General features: G+C 43.5%; 1 protein-coding gene across 2 annotated transcripts in view; it reads left to right on the forward strand.

Moving 5' to 3' along the window:
- The window catches only part of PPP1R9A (protein phosphatase 1 regulatory subunit 9A), a 219,191-nt gene that overhangs the window by 178,921 nt on the left and 18,606 nt on the right, over positions 1–21,664 (forward strand). Inside the window, exons 8-12 of one of the 2 annotated variants that reach the window (XM_073582066.1) lie at positions 646–699; positions 2,857–3,086; positions 3,317–3,413; positions 3,530–3,701; positions 14,941–14,985. In XM_073582066.1, coding sequence (XP_073438167.1) covers positions 646–699; positions 2,857–3,086; positions 3,317–3,413; positions 3,530–3,701; positions 14,941–14,985 — 598 coding nt within the window. The remainder of the gene's footprint in view (positions 1–645; positions 700–2,856; positions 3,087–3,316; positions 3,414–3,529; positions 3,702–14,940; positions 14,986–21,664) is intronic. The other variant, XM_073582067.1, reaches the window with a different exon arrangement.

The following is a 21,664-nucleotide window of genomic DNA, read 5'->3' on the forward strand; positions in this document are numbered from 1 at the left end:
AGTAAAGGGGTTGTTAAAATCTGCCTGAGGATTGTTGCATGGTCCTGTGACTACTGCAGTAAGGTGGGCGGCTCTGACTACCATTCTTCACATATACTTGGAGTAGACATATACACCGATAGACCTCTATATCCCCCTATACAGATGACATCTATAGGTATATGAGGCACAGGACACCAGTAGGCATTTCCCCTCCTGGGCTCAGAGCTATGATCCTATACTAGCCTCCACTGTGCCTTCGCTCTGCTCTACTCCTGGCACTGTCAGTAATTGCCTGTTATGTGGCAGCGGCAGGGATGGAGCGGAGCAGCGAGCCCAATGTTATGTAACCACGGCGTGACTAACTCCGCCTGCTGCACACTGTTGCGTCGGAGATCTTTATGTTGATGCCTTTAGCAGCTTGCACGCTGCTCGGTATTTTTATGGTCGAAGTCATAGATCAGTACGACAAGACGTCTGTCTGATTCCGATCTGAACGCTGACACGGTGTAGGGTCTTTTTTTTTTTTGCAGCTAGACATTTTAATTTACAACCTGCTGCACTGCAGCGTTTTCCACAGACCCTATACCATCCAGCCGCACGCGGCGCACCGCCACCCCCCGACGTGCCCGCTCTCAATAGTCCTTTCCCTTTATTTCCTTGCAGCTGCAGATTAAGCATGCCGTCACCGAAGCCGAAATCCAGAAGCTGAAAACAAAGGTAAGGCTGCAATGATCCATTCTTCTTCTAGTCAGCGGACAAAACGGAGGCAGAGGCTTGTGTGTGTGTGAAGAGACTCAGCTGCTCAAAGGGGAAGGCGTGACGGCACTTTAATGGCAGGGGAAGACGGTTATCTCCGAAGATGACGATGGCAACTGGTTATATAAGTCTTCATTAAATCCGGGCACTATGTGCAGACTGCAATGAGACCTGTAATATATGTGCATGTGTGTGCTACCCGCAACATCGAAACTGCAACACCAAGAAGGAAAAGACACCTAGTTCTGGGAAAGGATGGAGACGTGACTGATCTGCAAATGGGGAAAAAAGGAAAACAACATTTTCAAAACATTAATTTTGTCAGTCGGGAGTATGAGCCACGTGCTATCAGTGAAGGTTCTGCTGCTGAATGCACTTGGGCAAATCATCAAGATGCTCTGCTGGCAGCTCCTATGTAATCACCGACCAATGACGTCCTAGATGTGCTCGATAGGAGATTTCTCCACAGTGTTCCCCAAGCCATTTTTCAACACGACAACCACGGGGAGAATGTTTCTTCTGTGATCATCCTGCGTGGCCTAAACGTGCTCCCAGTGTTGCAGCGTCTCCAGACTTGTCTCCCATCGAGCACATCTGGGAAATCATTGGTCGGTGATTATGCAGGAGCTGCCAGCAGAGGATCTTGATAGTTTGCACAAGTTCATTCAGCAGCAGAGCCTTCATCAGATGGCCATTAATAATGTCAGTGACAGCGGCTGAGGCTGGAAGTGGCGGGATTTCTGCATGTGGCGCTCATAATCCAGACAGAATAGATCGAGAGGTTTTGAACATTTTATTTCCAGTTTTTCGTCATTTACTTATTTTTAAAATGTCCATCCTGGGAATCCCTTAATTTCATGATTTCTCCTCTTTGCAGAGTCAAGGAGTGTAGATACTCATATGTCAGTAGGGGCTCAGCATTAATTAGGGTTTATGGAAGCTGTCTGCTACCAGCCACCGTTATTTAAAGGGGTTGTCCAGACCCGTGAATCCTCACAGCACACAGTGTGCACTCTGTCAGGAGTTTCCGGCATTGGGAGGGAGCTGTCGCATGACCACGAGTGGTAGTCGAAATGAGGCCATCAGTTTGCAAATCGCATACTTGCGGTCACAGAACCTCCTGATCCAACACTGGAGAATCCTGACAGTGTGCACTATGCGCACTGTGAGGATTCACAACTCTGCAGTCACATAGACTTTAAATGTCCTCTGTTCAGCTATATGCAAGCAGATTGGTGATCATCAATATGATTGCTCTGTGTGTATGGAATATCACTGTCACCAGCAGCACTTAGCCGGTTTACACTGGACAGTGCGCAGCCGATAACGCGTTTTGCTCGATGGATTGCCAACACGTTTGTACCAGCGAGAATTTGGCAGAGTAAACACAGCGTTTTTCAAGTCCACTTTTTTTTTTCTGCAGGTTTATGCACCAAAACATGCAATAGCAATCTGTTGAGATTAATGGTGGTTTTCTTTTTTACTACAAATTATTTTAATGCAATTGCATTTTTACATGCAGTTTTTTCGGCTCCTCAAAGAAGCATTTGGGGAAAAAAATGCAACAAAAATCACACCGTTCAACGGAGTCTTTAAACACACAGTGGGCGGGGGTGGTCATGAGATTTAATCTACTTGATCTGTTAACGGGTAAGGGTGAGCAGATCCGTGAAAGTTCGGGTTCTGGTACCCAAAATTCGGTTCGGGTGCCAGAACTTTACCCGAAGATGAACGTGAACCCCATTGAAATGTATGTGGACCCAAACTTAGCAAATGGAAAGTTCTTCTCCTGAACATCCCTCGGAACTCTGAGCATTAAATCAGAGTTCCAGGAGAAGTCTGTGTCGGAGTTCTGCACTGGTACGAACCACAAACTTTAGAGTTCCGGTCCGCTCATCTCTATTAATGGGTTATTCTTATTATTGGTCTTCAGGAGCCTCCTGGCTGCCTACTTGCCAGGGAGGGGGATCCAAGTGTTCCTGATGATTGACAGTTCTGGCCGGTGGCACGGTTGAGCGGCCGGTCCCAACTGTGCTCTCTCCGTCGCTGCTAGCACTGGCTGTTTTGCCTCCATGAGATTCTTTTTTTCATGTATCATTTTCTCTTTTTTTTTTTTAGCTGAAAGCGGCGGAAAATGAGAAAGTGAGGTGGGAACTGGAGAAGACTCAGCTGCAGCAAAACATCGAGGAGAACAAAGATAGGATGATGAAGCTGGAAAGTTACTGGATCGAGGCTCAGACTTTGTGCCATACCGTCAACGAGCACCTGAAAGAGACTCAGAGCCAGTACCAGGCCCTGGAGAAGAAATACAACAAAGCCAAGAAGCTAATCAAGGATTTCCAACAAAAGTAAGTCCCCCTTTTTTGTGGCGTTGATGCAGTTACATAAATTAGTCACTAGTGGTCAGTATTAGCAAGGAGATGGAACAGGTAGATGGAGGGGAAGGGCAGACTACGCAAGGTGGGTTTGAAGTCTGTTACCAGGGTGACGCATAGCTCGGCAGAGGAGCTGTAGACGCCGAGTGACGAGATGTTTTTATCCAGGCTGTTGGCAAACGTGTTGGCTTTTTTTTTTCCAGGGAGGTTGATTTTATGAAACGTCAAGAAGTGGAGAAGAAAAAAATTGAAGACATGGAAAAAGTTCATCTTGCCGAAGTTCAAAACTTGCAGTCACGTGTGAGTAACATGACCAAGTCGCTGGCAGGTTTGTTAGCAAAGTGGGGGGTCAAAAGTTCTCGCACAGAATGGTTCCAGCGCATTTCGCTCACGTTTGTCGCCTCCTGTTATTCCAGATCAGGGACCTGGAAGCGGAGGTGTTTCGGCTTCTGAAGCAAAACGGCAGCCAAGTGAACAATAACAACAACATTTTTGAAAGTAGGACATGTCTCGGCGACGACTCAAGCGGGGTCTCGGCGGAAGATTTGGGTGAAAAGCAAGAGCCCACCTTAGATGGCTTGAAGGAAGGTTTGTTGAAACATTGAAAATCTTGAGTTGGGAAAGCAAAAAAAAGGAAACAAACAAAAAACTAAACGACCCTCCTGGCAATATGCATAATGCATGTGACGAGCGCTGTGCTCCGGGCGACTGCTCGTAACATTTCTCCGAGTTCAGAATGCAGTGCTCCAATGTATCAGTGTCATTGCCGGATGCTTCTTTGTATGGTTACACACAGGCACCGCCATCTCTGTATACGTTTTCTCTTGTCGGGGTCGAGTTGTGTAAAAGTTCATTACAAAACAAATACAGCATAAACAAGGGAACAAAAAGTGGGACGGGTAATATATACATATATACTATATACAGTCATGCTTTGTGTTTTGACTTCAGTCGTACACCCAGTAAACCGAGAAAATATCAAGGAGCGATTCAGGGCTGCACCACTTATACAGTGGGATTCATTTTGACATTTCCGAACATCTAAAGCCCGAAGGCAAAATTTGATCGAAGCAATACTTAAAGGGCTGCGGGAAAAAAAAAATGGGGTAGGCAATACTTCAAGGGAGTTTCGTCAGCTCTTTTCTGCCCGTTAAACCTGTAGTAGTGGTGGGTGGGATGGTTGAGCGTAGATACGCTATGGCGGCCTCGGAGTGAGAATTCGTACTTTGTGACCAATGTTTATGAAGTCGTAAGGGTCCGGTGGGCTTTCCTTAGCCTGGCACGCCTTCAAGCATTCCTAGATAAATCCTGCCCTGTGCTGCCGCCTTAGTTTTGATTGACTTCTCCAACGTTCCCTAGTAGAAGACTTCTGCTATCCACGTGGGACCAACCAATAAAACACCAGACTTTCCCTCCCCCTATGGCACATGTATTCCTAGAGCCATAGAATGACCCCAAATATATAAGATGGAGTTCTGTATCTCTATTTCTCCTGGACATTTCCACCAAATCTGAAAAATCTCCTTAGTTATGGCCGTACATTTACGGGACCAAAAATTAGATAAATCCTCACCGTACATATTATCTTCCTGCTTTCTCCTACAGGGGGAGTTATTCCAGTCTTGACCCCCCCATAATGGGGAAAAAAGAGGCCAAACATGACGCTTTTCTCGTCAGGACAATTTGTGGTTTTGCAATGGGTAGAGGGACACAGGCGAGAGGACATGTAAGACCCCCGTAGACATTGGGTGAAAGTCATCCGAGCCCACTAATATTTGAGTTACCCCCAATAGATGAAATTCCAACTGCCCGATTCTTCTCTTCCCCGATATAAGGCAAGCTGCTGTCAGGTATCTGTCAGCAATTTACTCCCCACTGCCCATCGAAAAACACATGAACGCTCGCAATCTGAAGGAAATGACACCAACTAACGTAGCATCTAAATACTTTAATTATCACACATGCATCAGACTCATCAGTAAAGGTGACATATGTCTGATTACTGGGGGTCCGAGACCCACGATCACGAGAAGGTGGATCTTAAAGTCCCTTGTGTAAATGGAGCGCTAGTGAGCATGTGCGACCACTGCTTCATTCACTGCGGTGGTCGCACGTGCTCCAAAAGAGGGATCGTGGGAGTCACAGCAGCCAGACCTCCATCGATCAGACATTTTGGACGGCTGATAACTTTCCATCACACTTAGGACACGTAGAATACTCGATTTTCATTTTTTTCTAAAGGGAAGTAGTAAAAAAAGTCTTAATTTTGCATTTCCTGTTTAACCACAAAACTGTGATGTTACGTCAAATGTCTAAAAAAAACATCAAATGTTTGACCGTTTCGCCATAAATCCCGTTTCGTACTTCGTTTGCCATATTTTGAAATCATGTCTTACGGTGGTCAGTCAGAGGGGCTTTCACTTTTGCAATAAAGATATTTGAAAAAAAACAAACAAAATACGCGTTTTTAAGGCTCTTTGATTCCATTTCGAATCAAGCAGTCATGCCCATTCCACGCCGACGATGAGAGAGGAACGAGTGAATTCATTTTCATTCATAGGGGCCCGGTCATTGAGATCATGGACATTTTTTTTTTAATTTCGGACCATTTTGCCATCTTTTTTTTTATTGGTGGGGGAATTTTTTTTTTTTAATCAGTTTCACCATTTCTTGCAATTTTAACACAATCTGAATGTCATCCGGTCACTCAGCACATTTTCACTAAGAACGTTCACTGGCGCCACTACAAAGCTTAAATGTGAAATATCATGGTATTCAAAGGGGTATGTAGACTTTTGCAATATTTTTATTATGCCGATGCACATTTAAAAAGTGGTGCAACTTTAAAAAAAAAAAAAGCTATTTTGTAAGTCATGTTTTGTTCGGAACATTCGCTAAAACCGTTTTCCAGATAGATCATCCCTGGACTGAAGTTTCTATGTCCATGTAACTGCTGTAAAGAAATCAGCAGCTCAGGTAAGATGGCCATTATCCCAAGATGTGTAAAAAAAAATCTACTCTCCAAAAAAAGGGGATTATAATATGTTTCACTGAGTGATTTTATTTTCTTAAAAATAATGATTAAAAAAAGTGATACTTCTCCTTTAAAAAATATGGAGCTCTGTGTATACAGCTCTGGTATCTCCATGGTTACAAACAACATATAAACTTTTTGTTTGATTCCGCAGTCATGTGCTTCTCTCTTCCGTTTGACCCCTTTCTCACTGGTCTAGAGGGCAGTAAAGAGAGGGAGCAGATGGAAGGAGGGATCACATGACTGCAGGACCTGACTACAAGAAAGGTTTGTTTGTAGTCTGTAACCATGGAGACACATAGGTCTGTATAAGAGCTGTAGACAAAGATAAGAAAATTCCCAGTAAAAGAAATTGATTGCAAAAGTCTACATATTTATAGGGTAAATGTGCAGAATATTTGATATTTTCAATATCCACCGATGTTGTATTGAAAGGCATCCCCTTTAAGTGTCCAAATCCCTTTAATAAAAGCTAAAAAGCTTTTTCCCTTGGAGTCAAATTAAATTCACTGATCTCCCATGGATGCAAATCTATATTATTTTTTTTTTTTTAATAGAAGGCACAGCAATCTTATATTTCCCATAGATATAGCCATTGAGGATGCTCGGATCCCTTTTGAATGTGTACAACCCCTTTAATTGAACCTAACATGTTAAAGACCCTTCCTTATCTACAGCGTGTTAGAGAGCAGATTAGATATAAGATTTGGAAAAGAAGATCCAGTGCCACAAACAGCGCCAGCCTTGTATAGGGTTTGAGTCTGGTACTGCAGCTCAGCCCTTGTCAGTGATTACAGTAACAGACATCGCCAGTGGAGGTGCTGTTTGTTAAAAAAAAATTGTGAGATGCAGAGTGTGTGCAGACGTCTTCCGGTGTCATAAAGCTTCGACAGGTAAGTCAACGTGGCGCAAAGAAAAAAAATTAAAGGGATGCTCGAAGCAAAACTTCATGAATAGGATGCAGAAAAGGAGTCAATATCTATTCTCTCCTGTTTCTAATTTAAAGGAACACTCCAGGCAGAACGTATACACTGTTATGCCCATTGCAAGAAGTGAGGGGGCAGAGCAAGACCGGTATGCAAAGACCCCTGTGTCACGCTCTGCCCCAATCAGACTATGCACAGGTGTATACAGTGTATCAGTCCTGGTGTTAGATTTCAGAAAAGGCCATCAATGTCAGAGTGTTTGGGGGTCCAGCACCTCGCACTCCCACCCATCAGCTGTCCTCTCCGGCCACAACCACCACGCAGTGTTGCTGTTGTGCTGCTCTAGCTCCGTTCGCCTCCTCCAGGGCTGAAAACAGCTGATTGGTGAGGGAGCCAGCTTTCGGACCGCCACCGATGTGATATGGATGATCTGTCACAAATCTGGACAATTCCTTTAAGGAAGTCTGAGCTCATTTGGAGTCGTGGAGCAGATGAACGTGTTTACTTACCGGCTCAGACTGGATAGTAGATATCTGCAAGTGAGAACAGGAGAAAGGCCCCAACTGTGACTGTCATGTCTGCTCATTTACAGCCTCTACTGGCCCCAGGATGGGGAAGATACGGGATCTTTTCTGCTTTATAACCGCTCTTACCAGTGACTGTAATCTGCCACCGGTACAGCTCCCATTCACACCATGGGTGATGACAGCAGTTCTCTTCCATTTGTTTGCTATTTCTCTTGCCAATCACAGCTTGTTATTTTTATATCCAGCCCAACAAAGCCTCCGATGACTCGTTGGGGTGATACAGAAACTTGTCTTCATGATATGATCCTTTTTACCAGTTATATCCATTTACTGTCATCTGTCCCCTGTACAGCTTCTTATTATTCTGGGAAGGGATGCAGGGACTTTTCCTCCATAGATCACCCTTCTTTCCGTTTATAGCTTTCTGTCATCTCTCCCACTCTACTAGAACGAGTGACTTTTGGGCGGACACAGGTACTTTCATCATGGTATCACTCTTCTGACCATTCACAACTTTATACTATCATGTCTCCTCCCCTGCACATCTTCTCGTGATCCCAGGGGGAGGGATTCTTGATCTTTTCATCATGTTATCACATTTCTGACCAATCACAGCTTGTTACTATCATGTCTCCTCCCCTGCACATCGTCTAGTGATCCCAGAGGGAGGGATTATTGATCTTTTCATCATGTTATCACATTTCTGACCAATCACAGCTTGTTACTATCATGTCTCCACCCCTGCACAACCTCTAGTGAACCCGTGGGGGGATTCTTGATCTTTTCATCATGTAAGCACATTTCTGACCAATCACAGCTTGTTACTATCATGTCTCCACCCCTGCACAACCTCTAGTGAACCCGTGGGGGGATTCTTGAACTTTTCATCATGTTATCACATTTCTAACCAATCACAGCTTGTTACTATCATGTCTCCACCCCTGCACAACCTCTAGTGAACCCGTGGGGGGATTCTTGATCTTTTCATCATGTAATCATATTTCTGACCAATCACAGCTTGTTACTATCATGTCTCCACCCCTGCACAACCTCTAGTGAACCCGTGGGGGGATTCTTGAACTTTTCATCATGTTATCACATTTCTAACCAATCACAGGTTGTTAGGGGAGGCATTATTGAACTTTTCTTCATGTTAGTTCCTTCTGCAGTAAGCTCTTTCATTCAATGATGTCAGAGGCTCAGGCTTTACTTGTGTCACACTTTTAGCCATAAATAAGATTTTGTATGAATTTTTTCACAAAAACATTGCCCTTTTATGCCTAATTGCATGGTACCTGTTATTGTTAAGTGGTGGGTGGCATGTTGACAATGTGTTAATGGTCTGAAAAAAATATACTTATATATCATTTTTTATGTTAAAACTTTCTTTATATTTGTTTGTGTAAAAGTTGTCACAACACGAAAGGGTAAAATTGGAAATGGGCACATACACTGCTGCCAATCACCAGAAATGATGGACCATTGGTTTCTTTTCTGCATCCTATAGAAATTAATATTTGACCAACGTCATATTTTTACACTCTTGGTACGTACCGTACTCGTTTGCAGCAATGTTACATTCAACAATCACGTCCTGTATCTGACGCCTTAGTGCACAAAATAGAAAGAAAAAAGTTTTTAAAAATGGCGACTTTGCTCCCAGTAAGATATTAAGCCTTTTTTTTTTTTTTTTTTTTTTAGTAAATAATTTCAGAACTTTCCAAAATACAGCGATTTTTTTTTTTTTTTTTTTAAATTCACCACTATTTTCAGTATCTAGTCGACTGCTTGTGAATGTAAAATGTTGTATCCAAGATATTTAAGGTGAATCTCCAAAAAGATGTATGGAATAATTATCTCTCGGGCTCGTGCAAACAATCGATTTTCCCGCACGAGTGCCGTCTGTGGTTTTCACGGATAGCACTCGTACCTGTGTCAGCCTATGGTTCTGTGCGCATGTACAAATTTGTTTTCTCGGACTTAGTGGTCTTGAAAAAAATCGGAGACATGGTCAATGAAAATCTATGGATCCGTGGAAGACATCGGACTGCACTCTGATGACATCTAAGTGTCCGATTTTCACTTTTTTTTCTCTTCTCTCCCTCTTAACGTCCTGGAAAAACTGATAAAAAAAAATCTGATTACTGCCAGAAATGAAAGATGGCAAAATGTGGCTGGAGCTTTATTATTTGCATTTTTGTCTGACGATCTGAATGCTGGGGAAACACTATTAGACGACCGCAGCAGACTTAGTAGGGTTGTTAATGAGGGACCAGTCAGCCTCAGATTGCTGAAATCTTCCGTTCAAGGCTGTGTTGTCACTGAAAGGAACGTAAAAAAGAACCAGGTTATTTTTCTTATTGCTCCATTAATCATATTCTTCTAGCTTGTGCACGTGCAAAAAAAAAAAGCATAAAACCCGCCCACGAGGTTCACCTGATCACCAAGCGTCACATCACCAACACTGGCTTCTTCCCGGCAGTGCGTATGCGTAATATTGTTTTCCACATGCATAAGCATTAGTGATGCGCGAACTCGGGGGTGTGACGAGTAAACCTCATGAGCAGGGAAGTAAAAAAAAAAGGAAGGGTTAAAAAGGTTACTTTATATAGGGAGATCCTGAGCGTAAGTTCTGCTTATCATATTAATCTATGTAGTCAATTGTCCAATATAAAATCTTTATACAAATGTTCAGGGAGGTAGGAGGTAGTATGAGTGCAGCAGTGCATCAGAGCTGCCATTCAATTATATTTCAGTAACAACTGGCTCTTCCCACTGATAATAATGAAATGACTCTGCTCCTCTGTTCCGATCTGTACAGCAAAGCAGAAAATTTAGCTGCTGAAAGCAGGAAATGTCAGAGTATTGTGTGTTCTAGTGACCACTGGGGAAACCTCAAATCCAGAACTGTTATGGAAAGAATATGTAAAGGAACAGGGACATAGTTTAGGTGGTGAGTGCTTGCTGGTGGCGGCAAACTGAAAGAAGGAAAGACTAGCTACAATGACTAGGAGAAAAAATATTTCACTCTCTCCCTTAATTGATCTTTCTCCTGTTACAGAGGATGATGGTGAGCCTAAAATCACCGAAGATGGAATTCAAGGCACATTGGGGGTGTAGCTCTCCCACTGCAGTAGCCCATTATCTAAATAACCTGGCTAAGGCCGGGGTCACACTTGCGAGAAACTCGCACGAGTCTCGCATCTCAATATCCGGCACTTCGGACCGGAGTGTGCGGCTGCTTGTATTTCTATTCAGCTGAACGCTCCGGTCCCGAGTGCCGGTGGCAGTGCCGGATATTGAGATGCGAGACTCGTGCGAGTTTCTCGCAAGTGTGACCCCGGCCTAAGGCAGAGTAACTCCTGGGTGGTACCCGGTCCTCCCCCAAAGGACCCTGACTTACAAGCCTTATACCTTATGTCATTTCCTGTCTTTTTCACAACCTTTCCATTCTCTCAATCAATCAACTCCATTTCTTATATTTTATTATTTCTTGTTTCTACCCTCTCCCTTCCTCAATCCTGTCTTCTCTCACTCGATTTCCACCTCACATCCACTTTCTATTATTGTATCTGCAGATCATCACATCTAACACAAAAAAATGTATCGACATAAAAAGTTGAAAATCCTTGTAAATACTGTGAGGTGGCGCTGTCATTCAAGTAGGGGATACTCGCTTAGCCGCCACAAAACAGTCATAGTCCCTTCGGTTTATTCAGCATCATAAACCATCACAACAACAGAAAACAGCATATACTCAGCATAGCGTCCATTACAGAGTTTCCCTCTGTTATCCTGTAGTCATATAAGTTATGCACTGTTCAATGCGCAGGCTTCCTAGCCCCAAGTTATCTCACCCTGTCAGGGTTTCCTCATGCTGCTTCACCATGCTGCACACGTTCATTCCCTCCAGGGAACTAACAGGCACACGTCGCCATTACTCACAGCCACTTCACCAGGCTGTTAGCCAGGAAGCCCCCTCTCAGCGGGACCTTCCACACTGGACCAACCGGGTCCCAGCATTCACCACATGTGACCTATCCTGGCCTCTTTATACGGTCCATAGCCACGCCCACTGGGTCACATGGCTATGACCTCATCACAGGTCCTTGAACAATTCACACATTTTTATCACAACGTTCTCAAACACACCCCCTGGGTGGGTTCGTAGGTAACAGGGTCGCCCGTCTCCCCAGCTACCTGGAGACTTCTCCCTGATACATTGAACAACACCTCAGCAATACCATTGCTGGTCAACACACACATAAGTCTCCATCTCAAGGCCACCCACCTTGAGATACATAACGGTCCTTCAGGATTCTGCCACTCATCCTCTCTCTTGGGACATACACACAGCGCCCCCTAGCGGACACAGTGGTCACTACACCACAATACATTACATTACTGATCCTGAGTTACATCCTGTATTGTCCTCCAGAGCTGCACTCACTATTCTGCTGGTGCACTCACTGTGTACATACATTACATTACTGATGCTGAGTTACATCCTGTATTATACTCCAGAGCTGCACTCACTATTCTGCTGGTGCACTCACTGTGTACATACATTACATTACTGATCCTGAGTTACATCCTGTATTATACCCCAGAGCTGCACTCACTATTCTGCTGATGGAGTCACTGTGTACATACATTACATTACTGATCCTGAGTTACATCCTGTATTATACCCCAGAGCTGCACTCACTATTCTGCTGGTGCGGTCACTGTACATACATTACATTACTGATCCTGAGTTACATCCTGTATTATACCCCAGAGCTGCACTCACTATTCTGCTGGTGCAGTCACTGTGTACATACATTATATTACTGATCCTGTACTGATCCTGAGTTACATCCTGTATTGTACTCCAGAGCTGCACTCACTATTCTGCTGGTGCAGTCACTGTGTACATACATTACATTACTGATCCCGAGTTACATCCTGTATTATACCCCAGAGCTGCACTCACTATTCTGCTGGTGCAGTCACTGTGTACATACTGTACATTATATTACTGATCCTGTACTGATCCTGAGTTACATCCTGTATTGTACTCCAGAGCTGCACTCACTGTTCTGCTGGTGCAGTCACTGTGTACATACATTACATTACTGATACTGTACTGATCCTGAGTTACATCCTGTATTATACTCCAGAGCTGCACTCACTATTCTGCTGGTGCAGTCACTGTGTACATACATTACATTACTGATCCTGAGGTACATCCTGTATTATACCCCAGAGCTGCACTCACTATTCTGCTGGTGCAGTCACTGTGTACATACATTACATTACTGATCCCGAGTTACATCCTGTATTATACCCCAGAGCTGCACTCACTATTCTGCTGATGGAGTCACTGTGTACATACATTACATTACTGATCCTGAGTTACATCCTGTATTATACCCCAGAGCTGCACTCACTATTCTGCTGGTGCGGTCACTGTACATACATTACATTACTGATCCTGAGTTACATCCTGTATTATCCTCCAGAGCTGCACTCACTATTCTGCTGGTGCAGTCACTGTCTACATACATTACATTACTGATCCTGAGTTACATCCTGTATTATACCCCAGAGCTGCACTCACTATTCTGCTGGTGCAGTCACTGTGTACATACATTATATTACTGATCCTGTACTGATCCTGAGTTACATCCTGTATTGTACTCCAGAGCTGCACTCACTATTCTGCTGGTGCAGTCACTGTGTACATACATTACATTACTGATCCCGAGTTACATCCTGTATTATACCCCAGAGCTGCACTCACTATTCTGCTGGTGCAGTCACTGTGTACATACTGTACATTATATTACTGATCCTGTACTGATCCTGAGTTACATCCTGTATTATACCCCAGAGCTGCACTCACTATTCTGCTGGTGCAGTCACTGTGTACATACATTACATTGCTGATACTGTACTGATCCTGAGTTACATCCTGTATTATACCCCAGAGCTGCACTCACTATTCTGCTGATGGAGTCACTGTGTACATACATTACATTACTGATCCTGAGTTACATCCTGTATTATACCCCAGAGCTGCACTCACTATTCTGCTGGTGCGGTTACTGTACATACATTACATTACTGATCCTGAGTTACATCCTGTATTATCCTCCAGAGCTGCACTCACTATTCTGCTGGTGCAGTCACTGTGTACATACATTACATTACTGATCCTGAGTTACATCCTGTATTATACCCCAGAGCTGCACTCACTATTCTGCTGGTGCAGTCACTGTGTACATACATTATATTACTGATCCTGTACTGATCCTGAGTTACATCCTGTATTGTACTCCAGAGCTGCACTCACTATTCTGCTGGTGCAGTCACTGTGTACATACATTACATTACTGATACTGTACTGATCCTGAGTTGCATCCTGTATTATACTCCAGAGCTGCACTCACTATTCTGCTGGTGCAGTCACTGTGTACATACATTACATTACTGATCCTGTACTGATCCTGAGTTACATCCTGTATTGTACTCCAGAGCTGCACTCACTATTCTGCTGGTGCAGTCACTGTGTACATACATTACATTACTGATCCTGAGTTACATCCTGTATTATACCCCAGAGCTGCACTCACTATTCTGCTGGTGCAGTCACTGTGTACATACATTATATTACTGATCCTGTACTGATCCTGAGTTACATCCTGTATTGTACTCCAGAGCTGCACTCACTATTCTGCTGGTGCAGTCACTGTGTACATACATTACATTACTGATCCCGAGTTACATCCTGTATTGTACTCCAGAGCTGCACTCACTATTCTGCTGGTGCAGTCACTGTGTACATACATTACATTACTGATACTGTACTGATCCTGAGTTGCATCCTGTATTATACTCCAGAGCTGCACTCACTATTCTGCTGGTGCAGTCACTGTGTACATACATTACATTACTGATCCTGTACTGATCCTGAGTTACATCCTGTATTGTACTCCAGAGCTGCACTCACTATTCTGCTGGTGCAGTCACTGTGTACATACATTACATTACTGATCCTGAGTTACATCCTGTATTATACCCCAGAGCTGCACTCACTATTCTGCTGGTGCAGTCACTGTGTACATACATTACTAACACAAATGGCAGCAGTGAGATCATTTCTGCCCAGTCCCGCCCCCTCGGTTCCTGCATTAGACATAACTCCATTTTAGTTGTATGTTCCTCTAATATTAAATAACCTATATAACATCTGTTGTGTCTATTCTATTACTGTGTTCTTCGGGCGGCCTTAGCAAACACTTGAATGTCCTTTCTTCTAATAATGTTTTCTTTGCTAACACCGTTAACTTTCACAGTTTCAGAAGGCGCAGCGAAAAGTGCGGACCATGATGATGTGTTTGGTGAGTTTGGGGTATAAATTATTATGTGATAATTATCATTTGATATAAAATGTTCCAGGAGAGATTTCATCTGGCGGCTACATAATATCTGGAGGGAGACGGGGCGGTAGCCGAGATTGAACTATAATTATGTTTTTAACAACATTTAATAAAAATTTAGAACCCTAGAACCGAGATGTCACAATTTACAACCCTAGACCACCCGAGATGTCACAATTTACAACCCTTGACCACCCGAGATGTCACAATTTAGAACCCTAGACCACCCGAGATGTCACAATTTACAACCCTAGACCACCCGAGATGTCACAATTTACAACCCTAGATCACCCGAGATGTCACAATTTACAACCCTAGACCACCCGAGATGTCACAATTTACAACCCTAGACCACCCGAGATGTCACAATTTACAACCCTAGACCACCCGAGATGTCACAATTTACAACCCTTGACCACCCGAGATGTCACAATTTAGAACCCTAGACCACCCGAGATGTCACAATTTACAACCCTAGACCACCCGAGATGTCACAATTTACAACCCTAGACCACCCGAGATGTCACAATTTACAACCCTAGACCACCCGAGATGTCACAATTTACAACCCTAGACCACCCGAGATGTCACAATTTACAACCCTAGACCACCCGAGATGTCACAATTTACAACCCTAGACCACCCGAGATGTCACAATTTACAACCCTTGACCACCCGAGATGTCACAATTTACAACCCTAGACCACCCGAAATGTCACAATTTACAACCCTAGACCACCCGAGATGTCACAATTTACAACCCTAGACCACCCGAGATGTCACAATTTACAACCCTTGACCACCCGAGATGTCACAATTTAGAACCCTAGACCACCCGAAATGTCACAATTTACAACCCTAGACAACCAGAGATGTCACAATTTACAACCCTAGACCACCCGAGATGTCACAATTTAGAACCCTAGACCACCCGAGATGTCACAATTTACAACCCTAGACCACCCGAGATGTCACAATTTAGAACCCTAGACCACCCGAGATGTCACAATTTACAACCCTAGACCACCCGAGATGTCACAATTTACAACCCTTGACCACCCGAGATGTCACAATTTAGAACCCTAGACCACCCGAGATGTCACAATTTAGAACCCTAGACCACCCGAGATGTCACAATTTAGAACCCTAGACCACCAGAGATATCACAATTTAGAACCCTAGACCACCAGAGATGTCACAATTTACAACCTTAGACCACCAGAGATGTCACAATTTACAAACCTTGACCACCAGAGATGTCACAATTTACAACCCTTGACCACCCGAGATGTCACAATTTACAACCCTAGACCACCCGAGATGTCACAATTTACAACCCTAGACCACCAGAGATGTCACAATCTACAACCCTAGACCACCAGAGATGTCACAATCTACAACCCTAGATCACAAGAGATGTCACAATTTACAAACCTAGACCACCAGACATGTCACAATTTACAACCCTAGACCACCCGAGATGTCACAATTTACAACCCTAGATCACCAGAGATGTCACAATTTACAACCCTAAACCACCCGAGATGTCACAATTTACAATCCTTGACCACCCGAGATGTCACAATTTACAACCCTAGACCACCCGAGATGTCACAATTTACAACCCTAGACCACCCGAGATGTCACAATTTACAACCCTAGACCACCCGAGATGTCACAATTTACAACCCTAGACCACCCGAGATGTCACAATTTACAACCCTAGACCACCCGAGATGTCACAATTTACAACCCTAGACCACCCGAGATGTCACAATTTACAACCCTAGACCACCCGAGATGTCACAATTTACAACCCTTGACCACCCGAGATGTCACAATTTAGAACCCTAGACCACCCGAGATGTCACAATTTACAACCCTAGACCACCCGACATGTCACAATTTAGAACCCTAGACCACCCGAGATGTCACAATTTACAACCCTAGACCACCCGAGATGTCACAATTTACAACCCTTGACCACCCGAGATGTCACAATTTAGAACCCTAGACCACCCGAGATGTCACAATTTACAACCCTAGACCACCCGAGATGTCACAATTTACAACCCTAGACCACCCGAGATGTCACAATTTACAACCCTAGACCACCCGAGATGTCACAATTTACAACCCTTGACCACCCGAGATGTCACAATTTAGAACCCTAGACCACCCGAAATGTCACAATTTACAACCCTAGACAACCAGAGATGTCACAATTTACAACCCTAGACCACCCGAGATGTCACAATTTAGAACCCTAGACCACCCGAGATGTCACAATTTAGAACCCTAGACCACCAGAGATGTCAAAATTTACAACCTTAGACCACCAGAGATGTCACAATTTACAACCCTTGACCACCCGAGATGTCACAATTTACAACCCTAGACCACCCGAAATGTCACAATTTACAACCCTAGACCACCCGAGATGACACAATCTACAACCCTAGACCACCAGAGATGTCACAATCTACAACCCTAGACCACCCGAGATGTCACAATTTACAACCCTAGACCACCCGAGATGTCACAATTTACAACCCTTGACCACCCGAGATGTCACAATTTAGAACCCTAGACCACCCGAAATGTCACAATTTACAACCCTAGACAACCAGAGATGTCACAATTTACAACCCTAGACCACCCGAGATGTCACAATTTAGAACCCTAGACCACCAGAGATGTCAAAATTTACAACCTTAGACCACCAGAGATGTCACAATTTACAACCCTTGACCACCCGAGATGTCACAATTTACAACCCTAGACCACCCGAGATGTCACAATTTACAACCCTAGACCACCCGAGATGACACAATCTACAACCCTAGACCACCAGAGATGTCACAATCTACAACCCTAGATCACAAGAGATGTCACAATTTACAAACCTAGACCACCAGACATGTCACAATTTACAACCCTAGACAACCCGAGATGTCACAATTTACAACCCTAGATCACCAGAGATGTCACAATTTACAACCCTAAACCACCCGAGATGTCACAATTTACAATCCTTGACCACCCGAGATGTCACAATTTACAACCCTAGACCACCAGAGATGTCACAATTTACAACCCTAGACCACCCGAGATGTCACAATTTACAACCCTAGACCACCCGAGATGTCACAATTTACAACCCTAGATCACCAGAGATGTCACAATTTACAACCCTAGATCACCCGAGATGTCACAATTTACAACCCTAGACCATCCGAGATGACACAATCTACAACCCTAGACCACCAGAGATGTCACAATCTACAACCCTAGATCACAAGAGATGTCACAATTTACAAACCTAGACCACCAGACATGTCACAATTTACAACCCTAGACAACCCGAGATGTCACAATTTACAACCCTAGATCACCAGAGATGTCACAATTTACAACCCTAAACCACCCGAGATGTCACAATTTACAATCCTTGACCACCCGAGATGTCACAATTTACAACCCTAGACCACCCGAGATGTCACAATTTACAACCCTAGACCACCCGAGATGTCACAATTTACAACCCTAGACCACCCGAGATGTCACAATTTACAACCCTAGACCACCCGAGATGTCACAATTTACAACCCTAGATCACCAGAGATGTCACAATTTACAACCCTAGATCACCAGAGATGTCACAATCTACAACCCTAGATCACAAGAGATGTCACAATTTACAAACCTAGACCACCAGACATGTCACAATTTACAACCCTAGACCACCCGAGATGTCACAATTTACAACCCTAGATCACCAGAGATGTCACAATTTACAACCCTAGAGCACCCGAGATGTCACAATTTACAACCCTAGACCACCAGAGATGTCACAATTTACAACCCTAGACCACCCGAGATGTCACAATTTACAACCCTAGACCACCCGAGATGTCACAATTTACAACTCTAGACTACCAGAGATGTCACAATTTACAACCCTAGACCACCAGAGATGTCACAATTTACAACCGTAGACAACCCGAGATGTCAGTTTACCAATTTACATCCGGAGACCACCAGGGATGTTGAAATTAACTAATTTGCAACCCTAAACTATCATAATTGTCACAATTACCCTGTGTAGAACCATAGACTCCTAGGGTATTACAATAAATCCAATATGCAACCCTAGACCACCAGGGATGTGACAGTTAATCCAATTTAAAAAACCTATACCAGCAGGGATATAACAATGACGCCATTTACTAGATCACCAGGGATGTCAAAGCTAAAAAATATATAGCCGTAGAAAACCAGGGATTTCACGATCCATCTACAACCTTAGACCACCAGGGATATCACAATTAATTAATCTAAAACCATAGACCACCTGGGATGTCAGAATTAATCCATGTCCATCTACAACACTAGACCACTATGGATATTACAATTATTCCATGTCCATCTACAACATTAGACCACCTGGGATGTAGGAAATAATGCATTTTAGACCCCATGGAATGTTACTATTAAACATTTACTACTCTAGACCACCGGGGATGTAACAATGAAACCATTTGGCATCCTGGATTGGACCACCACAATCTGTTCCCCACCCTAGACTACCAGGGATATTGGGAGTATAACTCACCAAACTAGTTTTAGAGATGTCTTTGTATTCCAGTGGAACAGATTTCCTAAAAGCTTTTCCTGGCTATTTTGTATAATGTCGGGGTATTAAACACTTTTGTGGGATTCTGTCATTTTACCATACACAATAAGGCAGCAGCATTCTGGAGCAGAGGCTCCTAATAGAGGACGAATATAAAAAAAACTGACCGTCACATCCAAACATAAATTAGGTCTGAACAGGTGCTTACCTAGAGTCACCAACTCATATTCAATCAAGCAAAAAGCAGCACTCTGTAGTGCTAAAACATGAAATATGAAAATTTAATTTCATTACTGCACTAGAAATATGAAAAATTGAGAATGCTTAGCGTACAAATTGGCCAAATCATGTGTACACAGCAGCCACAATATGGCGCTTCTCGTTGCCAGGTAAGTTTTTTGATATCTGTATGCATTAGGTTTCTGACTGAGCACTCCGCCCCTTAGCCCCAGGCGTTTTTAATTGCAACAGGATCCTACCCCTCCATAGAGATTTAGACTTCAGTCTAAGAGAGGATTGGCATTAGGTCCTGGCAACGAGAATCGCCTTATCGTGGCTGCCGGGTACGTACACATGAATTGGCCAATTTATGCGCTAAGCATTCACAATTTTTCATATTTCTAGTGCAATAATGCAATTCAATTTTCATATTTCATGTTTTAGCACTACAGAGTTCTACTTTTTGTTTGTCTCTATATGAGTTGCCTAATAGGGGACGAGACGCAGGTGTGAACAGAGCAGCACAGAGACCGACCAGAAAATACAAGGAACAGAAGGTTAATCATCAAGTTGTTATTTGAGGTTTTGGAATCTCTTCAAAATATTTTAGGCTGCATCTGATTTCAGTGATTGTGTTAAATACACAAAGTCTGAGGTGATGGATAGAAAGATAAAAAAAAATAAGAAACAACAGCACAGGAAAAAATAGGGTGCAAAGCCTCCCAGGCACGTACCAGTCCTTGTAAATAGAAATCAAAAAAGACGGAGGCAGCACACCATATGAAATTTTAGAAACAAGTGTTATTTAATAGCCCATATGGACTATTAAATAACACTTGTTTCTAAAATTTCATATGGTGTGCTGCCTCCATCTTTTTGGATTTCTAGATAGATAGATAATAGTGTTCTGTCCCCACATGAGGCGAATGAAGATGTGGCTGATGAATAGGGGCTGGGAGAGATCCTACCTTCGTTTCCTCAATGCAGGGCAGACAGGACCATATGTTGCTCAGCGTCCGGAGAGATGATGCACACCAGGGATGTACAGTCCAGACTTGTTTAATCTGAAATCTGGACATACAGCGTATGATTGGTAATACAATAAGGGTACGTGCACACGCTGCGGATTGCAGTGCGGATTTGGCAGTGCGGATTTTGTAAAATCCGCAGGTAAATCTACAGGTCAAAAGACCTGCGGTTTTACCTGCGGATCGCTCTGCGGTTTTCCATCTCAATGGAGGAGATGGCAAACAGCAGCGGAATCCGCAGAAAGAATTGACATGTCAATTCTTTCTGCCGTTTCAAAACCGCAGAAAAACCGCGTGGAAAAATCCGCACCGTCTGCACTGCGGTTTTTAATTCCCATAGGGAATAATGGTACTGTACACCGCAGCGACCAAATCCGCTGCGGAACCGCAGTAGAATCTGCAGCGTGTGCACACACCCTAAGTTCTCCAGAAATGCAGAGTGTTAACAACAAGATGTGAGCAACGAAGTGTGGTCAAAAAACTGATGCCTTTCACAGCTCGGTACAAGCATGTCTCTCCCAGGAGAAAGTGAAACTAACAATGGCTGGAAGGAGGAAGAGGAGAGCTGAACTTTGAACCGGAAGTGGAAGGCATGCATGAGGATTAAATAGCTGCAGGCTGCTATATGGAAAAAAAAAACAGCAGGTGGCAGCAGAGCAAATGCAAGACCATTATACACAGCATGGAAGAAATACAATCTATATAAACCATAGAAGCATAACTTACACGGAACAGTACAAATAGATAGATAATAGAT

Source organism: Dendrobates tinctorius, unplaced genomic scaffold (assembly GCF_039654945.1).
Source record: "Dendrobates tinctorius isolate UK_male_01 unplaced genomic scaffold, ASM3965494v1 ptg000070l, whole genome shotgun sequence".
Taxonomy (NCBI): Eukaryota; Metazoa; Chordata; class Amphibia; order Anura; family Dendrobatidae; genus Dendrobates; species Dendrobates tinctorius.